Raw genomic sequence first — 18,701 nt, 5'->3', positions numbered from 1 at the left:
GTCAGAAGATCCTGACCAATAAATATATGGAGCAGTTTTAAATTAAAAAAAAAAAAAAAAAAGAGCATGGCATTTACTCAGGCTGGCCACCAGAGGGCACACGCGTCGGTCACTGCAAGGTTCTTTTCCTGTGAAGGCATCCGTCCCAGTGGGATTGCTACTGTACAAACATTACCTGCATGCTACGTGGGCAAGCTACTGTTTAGGTGTGATGGAGCCTCACCCACACACTTCCATTCCAGCCCTTCCTGGTGTACAGCCAGCCACACTGCTCGGCTTCCCAAAGTGCACTCACAGCAAATCCTGTTCTTAAACTCATGGGAACCCTTAGAAGCAGAAATAAACTAAGAACAGTAAGAGTCAGGTTTTTCCATTTCTAATATCGTGAACTTTCTCTCAAAACAGTCTGCAACTTCTGGTTTACAGGGAGTCGGTCCCCTGGGTGTGGTGCCACAGAGAACAAAAGGCATGAAGGGATTTTAGGCTTTTCCATCTGATGCTGCCACAGCAAGAGATTATTAATGTTAAAAACACTGCCAAACTAAAACAGAAGGTATTACGTATCTGACTTTTATACTGATTCACTATTGGGATTATGAGTATAAGGGACCCAAAGGGTAGAGGATTAAATCCCACTGATTAGTATTAGAAACGCCCTGCAACTCAGATGACTTGCTACTGCCTCCGCCACTCACCCACTGTTCATTTAAAAGAACTATATCGCCTGCTACTCATGTCATAGAATGTTTCGTTTCACTAACAACTCACTCAACACACATTGTCTGAGGGCAATTTTACTGTAGTAAAAACCTGAGCTGGGTGTAGGGGGCAGGGGCAGGTGGATCTCTGAGTTCAAGACCACCCTGATCTACATAGTAAGTCCAAAACAGCCAGGGCTACACAGTGAGACCCTGTCTCCAAAAACTAAAATAAAATAAAAACTTGTGCCTATTGTATCATTACACTAAGTCAAGTGTACATGTAAATTCAGGGCATTATCACCATGACTTCTATCATGAATGACTTAGAAACATACCAAATGTGGAAAATGACTTGCCTCCTGTTTCAGTTTTCTTTCTTAATTTTTCTTACAATTTTTTAAAATTTTCATTTCTATTTTATGTATACAGATATTTTGCCTACATGTATGTCTATGCAGAAGCCAGAAGACAGCATCAAATTCCCTGGACCTGGAGTTATAGAATTAATAAACTGTCCCGTGGGTGCAGGGAATCCAGCCCTGGTCCTCTGGAAGAACAGGCCGTCTCCAGTCGTGTTTCTTTTCTTACATTTAAGTAAATGCTTTAATGTGAAACTTAGGATCTCTGGTATATCACACTAATGACTCACATCTCCTCCCACAAATGTCACCGTCTTCAGCCTCACTGATGCATACTTAAACCAGCTTGTTGCCTCCACTTGGAAAGAATTTCACTCTTTCTCTGCAGTCTCCTCTAATGAGAGCAGCATGTCAGTTTTGTGAATGGTCAGTTTTATGACTGGAGCAGGCACTCAGGTTACTTCAGGGTTTAACGTATACAAATAAAGCTGCTACGTGTTTTCTAATGCTAGTGTCTTTTCTTCTTTCTTTCCCTTTTTCCTAACATCACAGTCACAGAATGACGTCGTCTGCAAGGGAGTGCTCACTGATACCCTGGATGCTGCACCACAGCACCCCTCATTCGAAAGTAGCAGGTCACTTTTTATGTATGAATGTCAGGCAGAAGTCTAAGGCCCCAGATGTCAATAATTCCTCAATATCATCATTCGCTACTACTGTAGGATGACAAAAATTAACACAAAGACATTACTGAGTGTTTACATAAAGTTCAGAAACAGAGAGAGGGGAAGAAATGTGCATTAAATTCCTTGTGTTGCTCACTTTCATGGACACTTTTCACTTCTAACACTAAATAACAGGTGCACTCCTGCTAATGGCTAATCTTCCAAAGAAAAGATCTCTGGAATACAGTGTCTTACACTTCCCCTGTTTTTAATAAGTACCTTATTCTTCTTTATTAAACCAATAAATAATGCACAAGGAACTCCACGTGAAGAAATGATTTCACCTAAGGAACCAGAAGGATAACAGCAAGACTATGCACTGACTGCCACAATCCATTTATGTTTCTCTACGAGGACTCAGTAGACTACACTTCCTGTTTCCCTTGCCGTTAGACATAATTAAGTCACTAAACTCCTACAAGTTGAAAAAAATATAGGTGATTTATGCCAATCTCCAGCTAGTGAACTAAAACTCCCAGGCACATCCTTCCAAGCATCTCCCCTAACATGTTACCTGCTGACTAGGAAACAGTTTCAAGGTGACCTGAAAATACAGGTTGGATTTTCAGGTCACTGCCACACACCTTAAGGACTATCATGTGAAAAAGACTTCATTTGACTTGTTTGAAGGGGTGAAGCAGGGAGGGAAAGACGTGTACTCATAACTAACACATTATTTCAGGGAGCACATACACACTAGGGGGCCCCTGACTTATGCTTGAGTACTTTTTCATAAACAGAAATATCCAAGTATCTGGACAGTACTCACTGGCATAGTGTGGTACATTGGGAGCTGTATGGAAAAGTTTGTGGATTCCATGTCCACAATAGCTTCGAACAACTGAGAATCCATTTGCTTGGGCATGTTTCTGAATGATGTTTCCCAGTTCTCTGTATCGAACACCAGGCTTCACTGAAAGAAAAAACAAAACAAAAGCCATGAGGAAGAATAGCATTTAACTAGCAGTTGGTTTCCATACAAGGGAAAGAACTCCAAGCAGAATACCAAGGGGGCAGAAAACACACCATTTTCATCTCCTAAGAACAAACACTAGGGCTGGAGAGATGGCTCAGTGGTTAAGAGCACTGACTGCTCTTCCAGAAGACCCGAGTTCAATTCCAGCACCCACATGGTGGCTCACAGCTGTCTGTAACTCCAGTTCCTCACACAGACATATATGCAGGCAAAACATCGATGCACATAAAATAAAAATAAATAAATTATTTTAAAAAAAACACTGAAACAACAGAATGGAAAACTCATTTTGTAACCCTCTTTCCCTAAGGGTTCTCTAGAGGAACAGAACTTATAGAATGGAAAAGATGCATTTTTTGAAATATGAATGCATATACACATATATATGGGAGGGACTTAATAGAAGAGTTAGCAAGTTGTGGTCCAGGTAGTTCAACAATGACTGTCTACCAACAAAGGGTCCAAGAACCCATTAGTGGTTCGGTTCACAAGGCTGGGTGTCTCAGCTGGACTTCAGAATACACCAGAACCCCAGGTAGCAGACTACTGCCAGTGAAGGAGTAGACTTGCAGCAAGAATGAGAACAAACAGGACAGAGCAAGGTTCCTTCTCCCATGTCCGCATGGGCTGCCAGGTTAAAGGGGGACCCTCCCACCTCAAAGACCTGAATCACAAGGGGCTCTTCCCAAGCCCAATGATTCATTAAAAAAAATCCCTCGCAGGTGTGTGTGCATTCAAGTCAACAACCAAGAACAGCCACCACATTGAGAGTCGAGCGCTCCGTTCCATATTCCGTTCCAATGACCAGAAGGCATGAGAGTAAAGCACTGAGATGACTCAGTCAGTCAAAGTGTTCGCCACCAAGCCTGAGAACCTGAGTTCAATCCCCAGGAGCCACATGGTAGGAGACTACGGAACCTAGCATACACAGGTACACACAATAAATAATGAAAAATGTAAAGCATGTAAAGAGAGAGCATGAAATACAACAGGAAAAAAGAAACGTCCAAATAGACTTGTCTTTCCCCAGGTTTCAGTCAAATTATCTGCCCAGACTCCTCATTCCCAAACTAGTCCTCAGACTGACCAGCTGTCTCTGTAAAAATGCCCAGGGTCCAGAACGGTGCCCTGACTGCTATTCTCACTAGTCCGCTTCCCACTGAGTTTCGGCAGCGCTGTCCCCATGAAATCAAAGGACTCATTGTTGTGTGACACTCTTAATGACTCCTGGAGAATCCAGCATGTGTGTGTCTGATGCCCTCCAGGCTCTCCCTTCTTCAGCTCACTGAGCTACCCCATCCAGGCTTCAGTGAAACTTCCCCATGTAATTAAATGTAACCAGTCAAAGGGGTATTTTAATCAACATTTCTGAGTTTTGTTTATAATCTAACAAATAAAGCTTGCCTGAAGATCAGAGTGCAAAGCTAGCCATAGAAGCCAGGCAGCGGTGACACACACCTTCAATCCCAGCAGCCACACTAGTTAGGAATAGAGGCGGTGGTGGTGCACCTATAATACCAGCACTAGAGAGGAATATAAGGCAGGAGGAGACAGGAGTTAGTCAGGCTACAGTCACTCTGAGGACAGCATCGCCCCTTTTGGTGTGAGCCCTGGTAGAAGTGAGAACTCTCTAGCAGCGTGGCTGCTTTGCTTCTCTAATCTTCAGCTTGAACCCCAATATCTATCTCTGGGTTTTTATTATTCATGCTACATTTTCCAGTAATTTCTTCTCCCCATCCCACCCAGAGTTTATCAGTCTTGGGGAGGTGATGGACATAACTAAATTTCAAGCCACAATGCAAAATATATAATGAAAGAAATCCTCATTCAACAATAATGGTAGAGGAAGCAAGGATTCTTCCTCAAATATACAACTAGCGACAACCGTGATTCCAAGGGTCTTCTCTGTAGACATTTTTGGTCTCATAACAGAAGAGGGTTGGTAGCTGGCATCCATGGGATAGGCACCAGAGATACAGTTAAACATCTTAAAATGAAATAAAGTATTACCAGGCTCAAAGTGCCATTAATAGATACACCCAAAACTTCTACTCAGAAAGTAATTTCAATAATCTTTCAAGCTTTCTATACTCCACACTGGAGAGAGAAGTTGGTTTTTACCTGTTATAAACACTGTTGGATTTTTCTTTAAAATATGGAACATTGCCTAATGTGTGTGTTAACATCTTATCTTCTCTAGCATTCCAGGGTGAGCTGCCATGGCAAGCAATAACGCTGTGTTTTTACAGGTATAGCAGTCACCTACAGAATCAACACCTTGTGTTCTTTTCTGACTACTGCTAGGACGGTCAGTTTCTGGCCACTTCTTGCCAAATGTTGCTGTACAGTACTCCAAATGTCTGTTATGTCAGTCATGTCACAGAGGCAAATGGCAGAAACAGTCCACAAATTATTTGGGTAAAACACAAGAAAGAAATAATAAACAAAGCGTGCTGAGCGCTGGTGCTGTATGGTATAAGTGGGGGCATGGCTGGGCTGACCTGCATCGATGGCTTGCATCAGGCACTCATATGTAGTCTGAACAAGTTTCCGTGCTCCTTCATCCACATCTCCAACAAAAAAGGTCTCATTTAGATCCCCGTGATAACCATTTCGATAAAGAGTGATATCCACTGGAAAAAAAAAAGGGCAAACGTAAGCAAATGAAAATGATACTGTCTGTATTCTCACTGAGTGTATTGTTGCCTAAGAGAAACGCTCAAGGGAAATTCAACTGAACTCACTGTAGAAGACAAGAACATGGCTGTGCAGAACAAGACAGATGTGGGCTTTTAGGCTAGTACTGAGACCCTTTGTGACAGAAGAAACATTACATAAAGACAGCTGTGTAAGATAACTACCTAAGCAGGTTAGCAACACTGAGCTGACGACTTCAAGTTCTGAAATTAAACAGACAACATTTCCAGTTATCTTTAGATCACTCTTCCTGGGACACAAGAGCAAAGCCTATCTAGTTCTAGGTTTAAAAAATTCCACTGGTCTTTATCCATCTTTAAGTATTTGCTCATCTTCATCCCAGCTTAAAATAAGTAATACTACGGTGTCACTACAATAAACCACATGTCTCTCTAGAGAACACACTAAGTAAGTATCTCTACACTGCAGATTTTGAGCAGCTACCAACACTACGGAGTAGACAATTCATTCCTCAAAATGCCATATGCTGCCGGGCGGTGGTGGCGCACACCTTTAATCCCAGCACTTGGGAGGCAAAGGCAGGCGGATCTCTGTGCATTCGAGGCCAGGAGGGACCGATAGCCTCCAAAACAATACAGAGAAACCCTGTCTCGTAAAAACCAAAAAAAAAAAAAAAAAAAAAAAAAAAAAAATGCCATATGCTGTGCACAGAACAAAACTAAGGTTTAGTCCGGTGTGGTGGTACACACCTTTAATCTCACACTGGGGATGCAGAGTCAGCAGGAACTATTTGAGTTCAAGGTCAGCGACAGCTAACACAATGATACACGGTTGCAAATAACAATAATAATTAAATATTATATGACTATCAGGGCTTAACTCAGAACTTATGTTTATAAACAACCTTAAATAAGTCAGTAACAACTACAATAAAGATATTATATTTAATCTCTATCTGTAGTTGCTAATTTGGATTTTGCTTCTTTGAATACTAGAAAGACTGATTTCATTAATAATAAAAATGCCCTGTAGGGGCCTTTAGAGATGCCTCAATGGATAAAGAGCTCTCTGAACAATGAGGACCTGAGTTCCTATCCCCAGCATCCATGCAAATAAAGTCAGGTGTGGAACACATACATGCCTGTGAGCCCAGCCCTGGGAGAGCAGACACTGGAGGATCCTGGGGCTGCACTGGCCAGCTAGTCCAGTTAAAACAGTGAGCTCCTGCCTAAGAGAGAGCCCTCAGAACTAAGGTGGAGAGTGACAGAGGAAAACACCCAAAGCTAGCCTCTGGTGTCCACAGTATGCACAGGTAAGCACACACATATACAAGAACACACTCATACAAGCACAAGCTTTACATTATAGACGTTTCAACATAGAAGCTGAGTTATAAAACATATGTAATACAACATGTGACTACATCTAGGGAAGCCTACAATTTTTAGATTTTGTTTTATTGTTTGAGAACTTAATACATGAATATAATGTGTTGGGACCATCAAATCCACCCCCTATTCCTTCCATTCCCAACTTCATGTGTTGGTTTTAAACACTCGCAAGTTCTCTCAGTGCTACCTATATATACACAGGTGTAGGACACCTCCGGGAGTCAGACCATCCCTGACTTTCCCTCTCTCGGGAGCCACTGTTGCTTCTCAACTAAGGGTAGGACTTCATGAGCCCTCCGCACTCCAGCCAATTCTTGAATTTGGCCTGGCATCATCTTGTAAAGGCCTTGCGTGTTCAGCCACAGGTGCTGTGAGTTCATGTGTCCAAGGCCGTCATGTCCAGCAAACGCTGCTTCTCTACAGATGCCTGTGGTCTTGACTCTTAGCATCTTCTAAACTGGTCCCTGAGCCTTGGCAGGGGGTGGGATGAGGGGATAAGGGTGTGATAGAGATGTTCCACTTAGAGCTAAGCCCAAGTCTCATCTGTTTCTATACATGTTGGCTACTTAGGAGTCTCTGTACTAATCGCTATCTACTACAAAAAGATGATTCTGTGATCCAAGTTGAGAGCTGTACCAATCTGTGGGTATAAAGATAAAAACCCTTTATCCTTTAATGCTGTGTTCATTTAGCAGAAAGATAGTATCACGTTCTCCCCTGCAGCCTATTACCTAGCTGATCACGATAAGTTTCTTAAATCAAATCAAAAAGCAGCTGGTCATCCCCATAACTTCATGTTGTGACTGCGCCAGGGATCATCTTTTGCCAAGCCAGTTGTCCCTACAGCTCACAGGGCTCACAGCTGGGTAAGGCTGTTGATTACTTTTCTCTGGGAACTTTCCTCACTGATACTTTCAGCTCCAAAGAGAAACGTTATTGTAGCTCAACACACGCAGTATTTCCAAGAGAGCAGAGTACAGCAGTCCAAAGCCACTCCATTCTTAAGGGCACTTCTGCGGGAGCTTTTCCCTTTTCCTAAGGTTTTTATAAATTACAACTAAGGGTTTCTCTGAAATCTCTCCTGAAAACCCACCTTCATCTATTCATAACCATTAGTAAATTGTGGTAGAGGAAAAACTATATAGTAGGCACAATATTACTTCTGCATTGATATCTTTTGCCTACTAGACTGTGAAAAAATACAAGTTGTATAGAACATATACTAGATGTATACTGAAGGCAACACACACATAAAATCAATAAAAATGGGTTTCCTGACATGTGTGGTGGCAGGAAATCCACCAGCACTGGGAGGCAGAGAGACGGGCAGAATTTTTTGAGTTCAAGGCCAGCCTGATCTACATAGTGAGTTCTAGAATAGACAGGGCTCCGTAAAGAGACCTTATCTGAAAATAAAAAACAAAGTGGGTTCCTTCAATTTTGAGTGGAGCTGAGTTTTAAATAGAGGAAAAATTAAGTCAAGAAAACAGAAACAACCTAACGGACTCCAAAAAACGTGTTTCTTTGCTCACAATGAAATGTCACAAACATTTCTTACCATTAACAATATCACCTTCTTGCAAAGGTCGTCTGTCTGGAATCCCATGGCAGATGACTTCATTCACTGAGGTACAACAAGACTTTGGGAAATTATAGTAATTCAGGGGAGAAGGATAGCAATTTCTTGCAATGCATGCCTACAATAAATTAAAATATAGAGAAAATCATTTGGAGTGCACAAAAGGAAAAAAATCTGTATACAATTAATCAGATCATAAAATCTGAAGAATTTTATGACAGATGCTACTGTAAGAACTAATTTTACTTATATTTTACTTGAAAATAGTGATGAGTGGATAGATAGACAGACAGACAGACAGACATGCATGTATATATGCATAAATGTGTATAAGCAAACACACACACACACAAATACCATGTTATTGCCACCCAGGCTTTTAACTGGTACTACAAACACATGCTATCTTACCCCGTATCTAGTATGCCATATGCCAACGAAATACACTGTATGCAAACCAGCTTACTGGTCCCCACGTAAAGGAGAAGCAAATTCACAGAATACAAGCGTCATCATATGAGGACACTACTACTCTTACTTAACCACTACTTGAGAAATATACTCCGCAAAAACAACACGTTTTAGTAATTCCCTCTTACATTAAGGCCAACTCCATCCGTACAACAAGAGCATGAATGCATGTATAATTAAGAAGGGGTAAAGTGCTTTCTGCGGAGTTAGAAAGCGTTGAATCTACACGGTGGTAGCAGAGTGCTGTCGGCGCTGTGTCCACACTGCGCAGTGCTTTTCAGTCGAGTACGTCTCTAACGGCTGCACAAGATGCTGCTCGTGCCACAGTCCACAATTTTACAGGACACTCCACTGCTTCTACAAGTCTGAAAGTAACCTGAAGTTCCCTGAGACAGAAAACCCTCTTCACAGAAAATAACGACGCCTTCCCAGTGCTTCCCTTACGTGGGTGTCCTCTGTGGTTACCCATCCATCAGTTTCCATCCTTGAGGACACAGCCAGCTTCACCCCTTGGATGTCCCTCAGAGAGGGAAGTGGCGGCAGCACCTAGTCACCTCCTTCCAGAGAAAGCTGGGGGTGTCACGCGAGTGGCTATGAAGGTACTTTAAAGCGCCCTGGCCCTGGGAAGTGTTCAAATGCCTACCCATGACAAATAACATACACAATACCCCAAATCAAAATTCATGTAAGTTTAAGTAAAAAAACCACTAGGCCAGCATAGCGGTTCAGGGGGTGAGACATTTGCCATCAACCTGACAGCCTGAGCTCCATCCTCATGACCCACATGGTAAAAAGGAACTGATTTTCACAAGCTTCTCTCTCTCTCTCTCTCTCTCTCTCTCTCTCACTCTCTCTCTCTCTCTCTCTCTCTCTCTCTCTCACACACACACACACACACACACACACACACACACACACACACACACAGAGACAGACAGACAGACAGACAGAAATCCTACCCCACACAAACTAAACAATTTTTTTTTAATTTTTAAAACATTTTTATAAACTCAAGAGATACAGTCAAATTCTTTTGGGAAGGGTATCACCATTTACAATAACACAATGACTGTAACAGTATAGAATGTCAGTTTCATTCCCACCTCATAAGTAATGGATGGATAGAGAGAAATCACTAGAACCATTGTCCATGTGTTTGAACTCCTTAACAACTTAAGACATACCATGTGTAACTAGTCTATGTCTAAAAGACTAATAATCAATCTTTATTTTAAAACAAGAAGATATCACATGTCATATACACTGTACAAATTTTGTCTGATCTGTTTAGTGTCTTGTTAATGAGGTTTTTTTTTGTTTGTTTTATTTTGTTTTGTTTTTAAAGAAATGCAGTGGTTTCAATTCAGACTCACAAGCTCATATATTTGAATGCTTAGTCACCAGGAACTGGAACCCTGGTAGAAGGTGTGGCCTTGTAGAGAGAGCGTGTCACTGGAGGTAGGCTGTCTCCCCTCCCCTATGTACTTCCCTCTCTCCCTCTCTCCCTATCCCCACCTGCCTGCTTGCTGCCATGCTCCCATACATGATGGTAGTGCACTTACCCTCTGCAACTGTAAGCAAGGGCAAATTAAATGCTTTCTTTGTAAGAGCTACTGTGGTCATGCATCTTGTCACAGCAACACAACACTGACTAAGACAGGATCCTCCTAGCTCATCTGTGTATTTCCTTTTTCCTGTGTGTATGAAAGAAAACTGATTTCTTGTCTAGTTTCTGCAGTTTATTCTGTATTTCAGAACAGCTGGCATACGTAGTGGTATGGCTTATTGGAAACACTGGATAATCAAGTCTATAAAAGCTGATAAAAGGCTGTGGTTTCAGAATAAATGTCTCAAGCTTCCTTGGATTTCAGCATCACAGACACAGTCATGCCTAAGAATCTGTGGAGAACTAGAACCTGAACACCTGGCTGGCTACCAAAAGCCACACACGCTCAAGTCTTCTGTGCAGTGTGTATCTGCACATATGCGATCCACATCCTCCCCTATACTTTAAACCATCACACTATTACCTACGATTACACTATTACACGGTAAATACTCCATAGTTAGGTAATAGTAGCAAGAAATAAAAGAACACAAGCATGTCATTCAAATACGTTATTTTTTCCCCAAATATTTTCAATTGCTGCTGGCCAAATGCCTGGATGCCCAAGATCTGTAGGCAGTGTGACAGCTACGGAATGCTTCCCATATTTGAAACAATGCAAAAGTAAGCTTTCAAATTCACTTAATAAAGTTATTTTTGACATAAAAAGGAAGAAACCTAATAATTTAAAACTTCTAAAATAAAACAGTAAAGCTCTTACTAAGTGTACAGCGTGATCAATTTCTTCAGTAGTCACACCTGCTTTAATCATCCCAGCAGCAATATCCAAGACTTCTCTAGCAAGCTGGAAAATAAGTACATTTAAGAAACAAAACAGAATCTATACTCTGCACTCTTTGATTCTATGAAAAATCAGTCAAATAAAATTATTTGATATAATTTTATACACAAAATTTAAATATCAGAAACATAAAAGTATGCAGAAATAAATTGATATAAAAGTTGAGATAAACAAAGTTTTTTTTCTTTTTGGCTTTACAGTGTTTCTGTAAACAAAGTTTTTTTTCTTTTTGGCTATACAGTGTTTCTCTGTATAGCTGGCTGTCCTGAAACTCACTTTGTGGACCAGGCTGGCCTTGAGTTCACAGAGATCCGCTGCCTTTGCCTCTCTCTGAGTGCTGGGACTAAAGGCATGCACCACCACTGTCTGGCTCTAATAAGTAAACTTAATGAAAACGTATATTCTAAGTTAGATAAAGAACCAACTGATAATCTTACATTTCTAAAACGAGGGAACATGAACAGAAGCAAAAGAAAAGATTAAAGAATTTCAAAAAAGTAAAAATCACAGTTAAGTAGAATATAAAATTCTCCAAATCCAAAAATAGCATCAAATCACTTTTTAAATGCTGCACAAAAGCCTTGACATCTACATGAACAAAACCAATTATTTTTCTGTAGACAAATTTTAGTATGTGATTTCATCTAATGCCACCCATACTCCAAACACAGGTATCTCATAAGACTTGAACTTTGTCCTGTGCTCTAACATTTGTAAACACAGAAAGACAAAGAACTTCACTTTTTAAAAATAAAGCTGCAAAAACACCAACAACAAAAGCTAGTTGTAGTGACCAAGTCTTTAATCCCAGCACTCAGGAGGCAGAGGCAGGTGGTCTACACAGTTAACTCCAGGACAGCCAGGGATACGCAGAGACACTGTCTCAAAAAAACTAGATAGATAGATAGATAGATAGATAGATAGATAGATAGATAGATAGATAGATAGATAGATAGATCAAAATAAGAATAATGCTGCAAGTTCAAGCAAAGTCATGTTCATCTTTAAGTCTCTGAAATTCAGTAAATATGTTTATGCAAATAAACAATACAAAGCTGATCACAAAAACGGCAACTGCAGATGACTTAGTTTTATTCTAGATTATTTAAATATAAAAAAGTTTTGAAAGTAGGTAAAGGCATGGCTGTTAACAGTTCACATTGTAACATTCTTACAGCTTTATAGACCACAAATCACAGACATCCTGTCTGTCCGTGTTCCACCCACAAGGAGACAACAACTTACCCTACACACAAGTCGCATCCCTTCTATATCTTCAGTTGAGAGTAGCTTAATTTGAGAAGTGCCTTTAAGAGCCTGTTCAGATTCAGACATTCCTGGAATGCAAAGTGAGTGAGTAAAACAACAGAAAGACAGAACTCAGCACAACAGTACACCCCGACGACTTGGTAACAGCTGATTCTCCTTATGTACCGTATAACACCACTTCCACATCAAGAAGAGCAAAGTCAGTTTATTTTTTTAGTATTTCCAACACAAAAACAGAAAATAAAGGAAACTGTAAAGAAAAAATTCTAAACATTCTACTAGGAACGTGTAAACATTAGCCAAGCAGTGTACTCCGATTCACTAGACTACGGGCTTTGACAAGTGCAGCACAAGTTACAAGCTGCTTTTATGGCCATGTCATGAAGCATCTATACCAGCAACCAGCCATCAAATGCCTCACTGCTCTAAACCAGAATCTCAGTCACTGGTACTCAAACTACAGTTTATGACCTCTCTTGAGTTGGGTATTTTTTGTTTTGTTTTGCTTTTGTTTGGTTGGGTTTCATTTTCAAGTTTCCTGTGTACAGGTATTCTGCCTGCGTGCATTTGGTCCCCAGGAACTGAAGTTACAGGATATGAGCCATCAGGAGGGTGTTGGGAATTGAACCTGGGTCCTCTGGAAGAGCAGCCATGCTCTTAACAGCTGAGCCATCTCTCCAGACTGGTTTATGATGAATTTTAGTGGGCTTTACTTTAACTAACATCAGAAAAGTGAAAAAGGAGTAGAAAGTACCATATTCTATATTATATAATATAAAGTCCCAGGTATATATTGCTGTGAAATACCTGATTATTATTTTTATGCTCACAGATCATGTTATAAAACCCATTTCTCAGGGTCATAACTAAAAGTTTGGGAAATACTACTCAAATAATCCCCATTAATGAAATTAGTCTAACTTAAGTTTTACATATACTTAAAAAAAAACAGTCAAAAGAGCAATTTCAAAATCTTGGGGGAAAAAATGTAACAAATTATCAATCAACCCTGTTTTCAGTCTCTGAAATGAAAAATGTCCAAACTGGAGAGCAGGATGAGAGATACCATAATAGATTGAGTCATTATAGGCTTGAGGAGAGAGCTGACACTAGTGAGATCTCCAGAGATCTACAAAGATAACACCAACTTTCAAACTAAGCAATAGTGGAGAGACTACACTAATAACTCCTCCTTGATGATTAGGTTGATGACTACCCTATATGCAATCCTAGAACCTTCATCCAGTGACTGATGGAAGCAGAACCAGATACCCACAGCTAAACACTGAACTGAACTCCTGGAACCTAGTGACAGAGATGGAGGAGTGATGAGCAAAGGGGTCAAGGCCATGACAATGAAACCCACAAAGACAGCTGATGAATAAGGGGGAGCTCTTGAACCCCAGACTGATGGATGAGAAGCCAACAGGGGACTGATCCAGACCCCATGAATGTAGTGTCAGTGAGGAGGCCACAGAAATCACTGGGGCCTTGGGTAGTAGACAAATGTTTACCATGGTTTGTAAATGATCTTTGGGAGCTCATTCCAAATAGACAGATGTTCTCTCAGACTGGACACATGGGGAAGGGCCTAGGTCCTGCCCAGGATGAAATGACAGACTTTAAAGATCCCCCCCGAAGGAGGGCCTCACCCTCCCTGGGGAATGATGTGGGGATTGGCTGGTGGGCTGGTGGAGGGACAAGGGAGGAGGGGTGGGAGAGGGAGCTTGGATTGACATGTGAAGCATTCATGTTTCTAATTTAAATAAAAGCATATATTGAGAAAAAATAAAAAATAAAATTCATAAACAGAAAAAAAAAGAAAAATGCCCAAACTGTTTTGCAAATATCCTATGTATACGCCATGTGTGCTGGTAAGTGGATGGAGGTCAGAGTAATGGACATCCTGGAACAGGAGTTCCAGGCAGCTGGGTCCTCTTGAAGGGCAGGAAGTGTTGCTAACCACAGAGCTCTATCCAGCCCCCTAAATAATTTTTTCATTACCATAAATTAAGAAAAGAGTCATATCTAGAAATGACTATCCAGAAAGATAATCCTCATAGCAAGGGTAGCTACCATGTAAAGATACAAATCTCCAAACAAACAATGAACATCACAGAATGAGCATTATTAACTGGCACAACTATTCCAGCAATGCTAGCAGACACAAGTGAAAGAAAGAAAACACAAAATTTAAAAGGATAAAAGCTTAATCAATTTCAGATATTACATAGCCACAGAATAAACAAATCATCTGATGAATGCATGAAAATAAGAATTCAGCAAGTTAGCAGTTAAGATGTCAAAATCAACAACTCTACCTACCATAATACAAACAAGCTAAACTACTAAACAATAAAATACCCAGAAGAGATGTAACAGTAAAAGACCTTCAAGTAAAAGACCTGAAAACTTTGATATAAAAGAATCATAGAACAGAAAACATACCCTATTTTTGGACAGACTTAGTACTATCAAGGTATTAATTATTCCAAAATTAATCTGCAAATTGATTTTTATTTCAATAAACAATATCAACAGTACATTTTGGGAACCAAGACAAACTCACAATAGACCTAATACAGAAAAAGAAACATGCAAGAATACCCAGGGAATGTCTGAGAAAATGCAAAGGTGACAACAAGGCTGACAGAGACAGAGACATCCCCAACAGCCACGTGTGGCGATGGCATGTGCTCAGACAAACCGGCCCGTCAAACCCGGAACCAAAGACGTGAGAGCCAAATACAATAATACAAGATACATTTATCACACTACATACAAATGCTGAGAGTCTGTCATATAATGACAAAAGATTAGTGTTCAGCTGAGGAAAAAGCATAATTCAGAATGTTAGTACACAAAGAACATTTTAGAAATCAATTTTGGAAAAAAATCTAATAATCTAATAGGGAAAGAGGATAAGAATATGAACAGACATTCAAAAGGAAAGAAAATACAATTTATAATACATAACAAGATGTTAAACTTTATACATCTGAAAGGTTGAGAAATTGTGTATTCTTTTATTTTAGCTTGCACTTTTAAATTATAAAGACCATACAAACATTATTGATAACAAGCAATGCTGGTGACAATAGAAGAGAAGCAAGGTTCTGTTTTTTCTTTCAAAATGTGGACCACTCCATGAAGCTGTGTGCCATCCTTGCACACGTAACATGCTAGTCTTCACTATATCGTCTAATTTTAGATGTGATCTCTCAGAGCAAGCACACTCATGTTTCTCCTATTTTTTGATTATTTGTTTGTTTGTTGGCAGTTTTATTTTTGTTTTTGTTTTTCAAAATAGTGTTTCTCTGTGTAGCTTTTGAGCCTGTCCTGGAACTCATTCTATAGACCAGGCTGGCGTCGAACTCACAGAGAAATTCAACTGCTTCTGCCTTCAGAGTGCTGGGACTAAAGGAGTGTGCCACCCAAAGCCTGGCTCACACTCATGTTTTTTAAGAGAGTAATAATTGGCAAAAGGCTCTGAAATTTCTAATAACACAAAATAAAAATGTATATATCCTCTGATCCAAACCATTACTTTAAACAATTAACCTAAAAACAAAACAAAACAAACAAACAAAAAAAGACTCTTAATTGGAGACAAAGATGAAAATACAAGAATAGAAACTACAATCAAATTCACAGAAGCAAAACCATGTAAATAATCTAATCTAACCATTTATTAGCAGAGGCCTAGTTGACAATTATGACACACACACACACACACACACAAAACGTATGGAGAACTTACATAACTCGTATGGACTATTTCCAAGACAAGAGAAAACAAAAGAGTGGAAAGGGGTGTGTGGTGTGCTCATCTATATGTAAACCAGCACTGGGTAGAATATGTACTCACAGAGTATCTCAGGAATGATCTTAAACCTCTACAGAGTTATGTTTATTTCTTAAAACAGAAATTAATACTACATTCAAAAGATGACAATGGAATTACATGCTTCCAAGGTATCAGTCACTCATACTGCGTTTTCCTTAAATTTATTCCGAATGGATTTAGCTGAATTTTAAAAGTACATACAGAAAATGACACATGACTCCCGGCATCTTAAGAGGAAAGCAGCTATCTATCTCAGCTTATATTCAGCGGCACGGCTGTCCACACAGGCTGCAGACATGGAACCCCATATTCGGAAGGCTGAGACAAGATGACTGACCGTATAGGAGGCCAGCTTGGACTAGGTAATTAGATCATGTCAACACCAAAGCATTTTAAATTTTAAAATGAACACATAAATAATACGAAAAATCTCTGGTATTCACTAGTTCTCATTTCTGACATGCAAAACCAATCAACACCTAGTCCAACCTGAACACTATACAAGTTCAAAGGTCAGAGACTAAGTCCACTGACCTGTGTGGCAAATTATTCATCTTGTCTGCATGTCTCACTATCATTATCTATAAAATAGAGAAGACAACAGAACCTACCTCAGAAGTGTTCAAAGTATTAAATGGAGAACTTAGCACAGTGCCTGACACACAGCTAAGCAAAAATACACATCAATTCCTTACTATTAGAGAATCCCCACGGTCACACTCATCCCAGCCACCAGCGCGCCATCACTACTACTCCTCTACTCTGGCTACAGGCACTCGGGCCTTCATCATCCATGTCTGCCCTCATTTACGTAAGAGCAAAAAGAACATCAAACAGTTCCCTCCCATCTGGCACTTCATTTATAACAAAATACTGAATGTAGTCTTTAATGGCCACATAAGCAGTTTTCAGAACTGGACAGATTCCTAGTGAGGGAAAAAAATCTTCATTTATTTTAAATGCTCCACTGTGGCTTTAAAAACAGAAGTTTGCATACACTACATGTCCAGCACTGAAAACTATCCTTCGCAGTGATAACCAAGCCCACAAGGGATCAATGCAGAAGCAGGCAAGCAGGACTTACCTAGGGGATGGTCAGCGTAGTCTGGCCTCTGGATGTAACTGGGCACTGGCCTGGTGGGCATCTGAAAACAGTAACAAGATCAGCTCAACACTATGAACTAGTACTGAAAACAAGCCTGGGAAGAAAGCAGAAGAGTCAAGTTCATGCCACAGCTTTCATAAGTTAATCTGCACTGACATGTTAATATCGTAAGATTCCCATTTCAGTCTCGGAGGCTAAGCTTACTTTCTTCTATGTCAGTGACACATGCATGTTTGAGAAAGGATTAGAGTGGTACCCATGCTTTAAGATTAGCTGTGAGGCTGGAGAAATGGCAGTGTTTAGGAAATGTAGTGAAGGAATTAGATAGGAGAGTGAGCTGCGGCTGAGTCTGACCAAAACATTGTATTCATGCACAAAATTCCTACAGGAAGGGACTGCAGTGGTACTTAAGCCTCCGTCATTAGGTTACAATGTGTGCGTCAAAAATTCGTAGAACAGCAGTGTCATACACTACTCTCTCATGACAGCCATAAGAATATTTGACAGGTGGTGGTGGCGCACGCCTTTAATTCCAGCACTTGGGAGGCAGGGTCGGACAGATCACTTTGAGTTCAAGGACAGCCTAGTCCACAGAGTGAGTTCCAGGACAGCTAGAGCTACACAGGGAAACCCTGTCTTGAAAAGGAGGAAGGGAGGGAGGGAGGGAGGGAGGGAGGGAGGGAGGGAGGGAGGGAGGAGGGAAGGGAGAGGAGGGAGGGAGGAGGGAAGGGAGAGGAGGGAGGGAGGAGGGAAGGGAGGAGGCAGGGAGGAAGGGAAGAGGGAGGGAGGGGGAGGGAGGGAGGGAGGGAGGGAGGGAAGGGGAAGGGCGGGATGGAGGAGGGAGAGAGGGAGGGAGGGGGAGGAGGGAGGGGGAGGAGGGAGGGGGAAGGAGGGAGGGGGAAGGAGGGAGGGGAGGAGGGAGGGGGAATTGGGGGAGGGAGGCGGGAGGGAGGGAGAAGGGAGGGAGGGAGGAGGGAGGGAGGAGGGAGGAGGGAGGAGGAGGGAGGAAGGCTCTACCCCACTCTTTTAAACTGTGTGAAGTGTCCGTCTCCATCTGAATCTCTCCACTCCGCAGCTGCCCTTGGCCCACCAGTCCCCACACGATGCACCCCAGGTCTGGCTGCTGGCTGCTTCCTTCGGAAGGCAATCCCGCTCATCAGTCATGACCAGAGACAAATCACAGGAGACTGAAAACCGCTTAGAGACACTGTT

The 18,701-nt window shown here is 41.1% G+C and overlaps 1 protein-coding gene across 2 annotated transcripts in view; it reads right to left on the bottom strand.

Moving 5' to 3' along the window:
- Nucleotides 1-18,701, bottom strand: part of Metap1 (methionyl aminopeptidase 1) — a 30,766-nt gene that overhangs the window by 2,296 nt on the left and 9,769 nt on the right. For both annotated transcript variants that reach the window (XM_040751721.1, XM_040751720.1), the window contains exons 4-9: nt 17,469-17,529; nt 12,514-12,605; nt 11,188-11,271; nt 8,369-8,507; nt 5,263-5,394; nt 2,555-2,698 (exon numbers count right to left, since the gene is read on the bottom strand). In XM_040751721.1, the coding sequence (XP_040607655.1) occupies nt 2,555-2,698; nt 5,263-5,394; nt 8,369-8,507; nt 11,188-11,271; nt 12,514-12,605; nt 17,469-17,529 (652 nt within the window). The remainder of the gene's footprint in view (nt 1-2,554; nt 2,699-5,262; nt 5,395-8,368; nt 8,508-11,187; nt 11,272-12,513; nt 12,606-17,468; nt 17,530-18,701) is intronic.

The sequence above is a fragment of the Mesocricetus auratus genome, unplaced genomic scaffold (assembly GCF_017639785.1).
Source record: "Mesocricetus auratus isolate SY011 unplaced genomic scaffold, BCM_Maur_2.0 Super-Scaffold_100009, whole genome shotgun sequence".
In the NCBI taxonomy this organism is placed as follows: domain Eukaryota; kingdom Metazoa; phylum Chordata; class Mammalia; order Rodentia; family Cricetidae; genus Mesocricetus; species Mesocricetus auratus.
The sequence above is the reverse complement of the archived record's forward strand: the minus strand, read 5'-3'. Positions and strand labels throughout refer to the sequence as shown.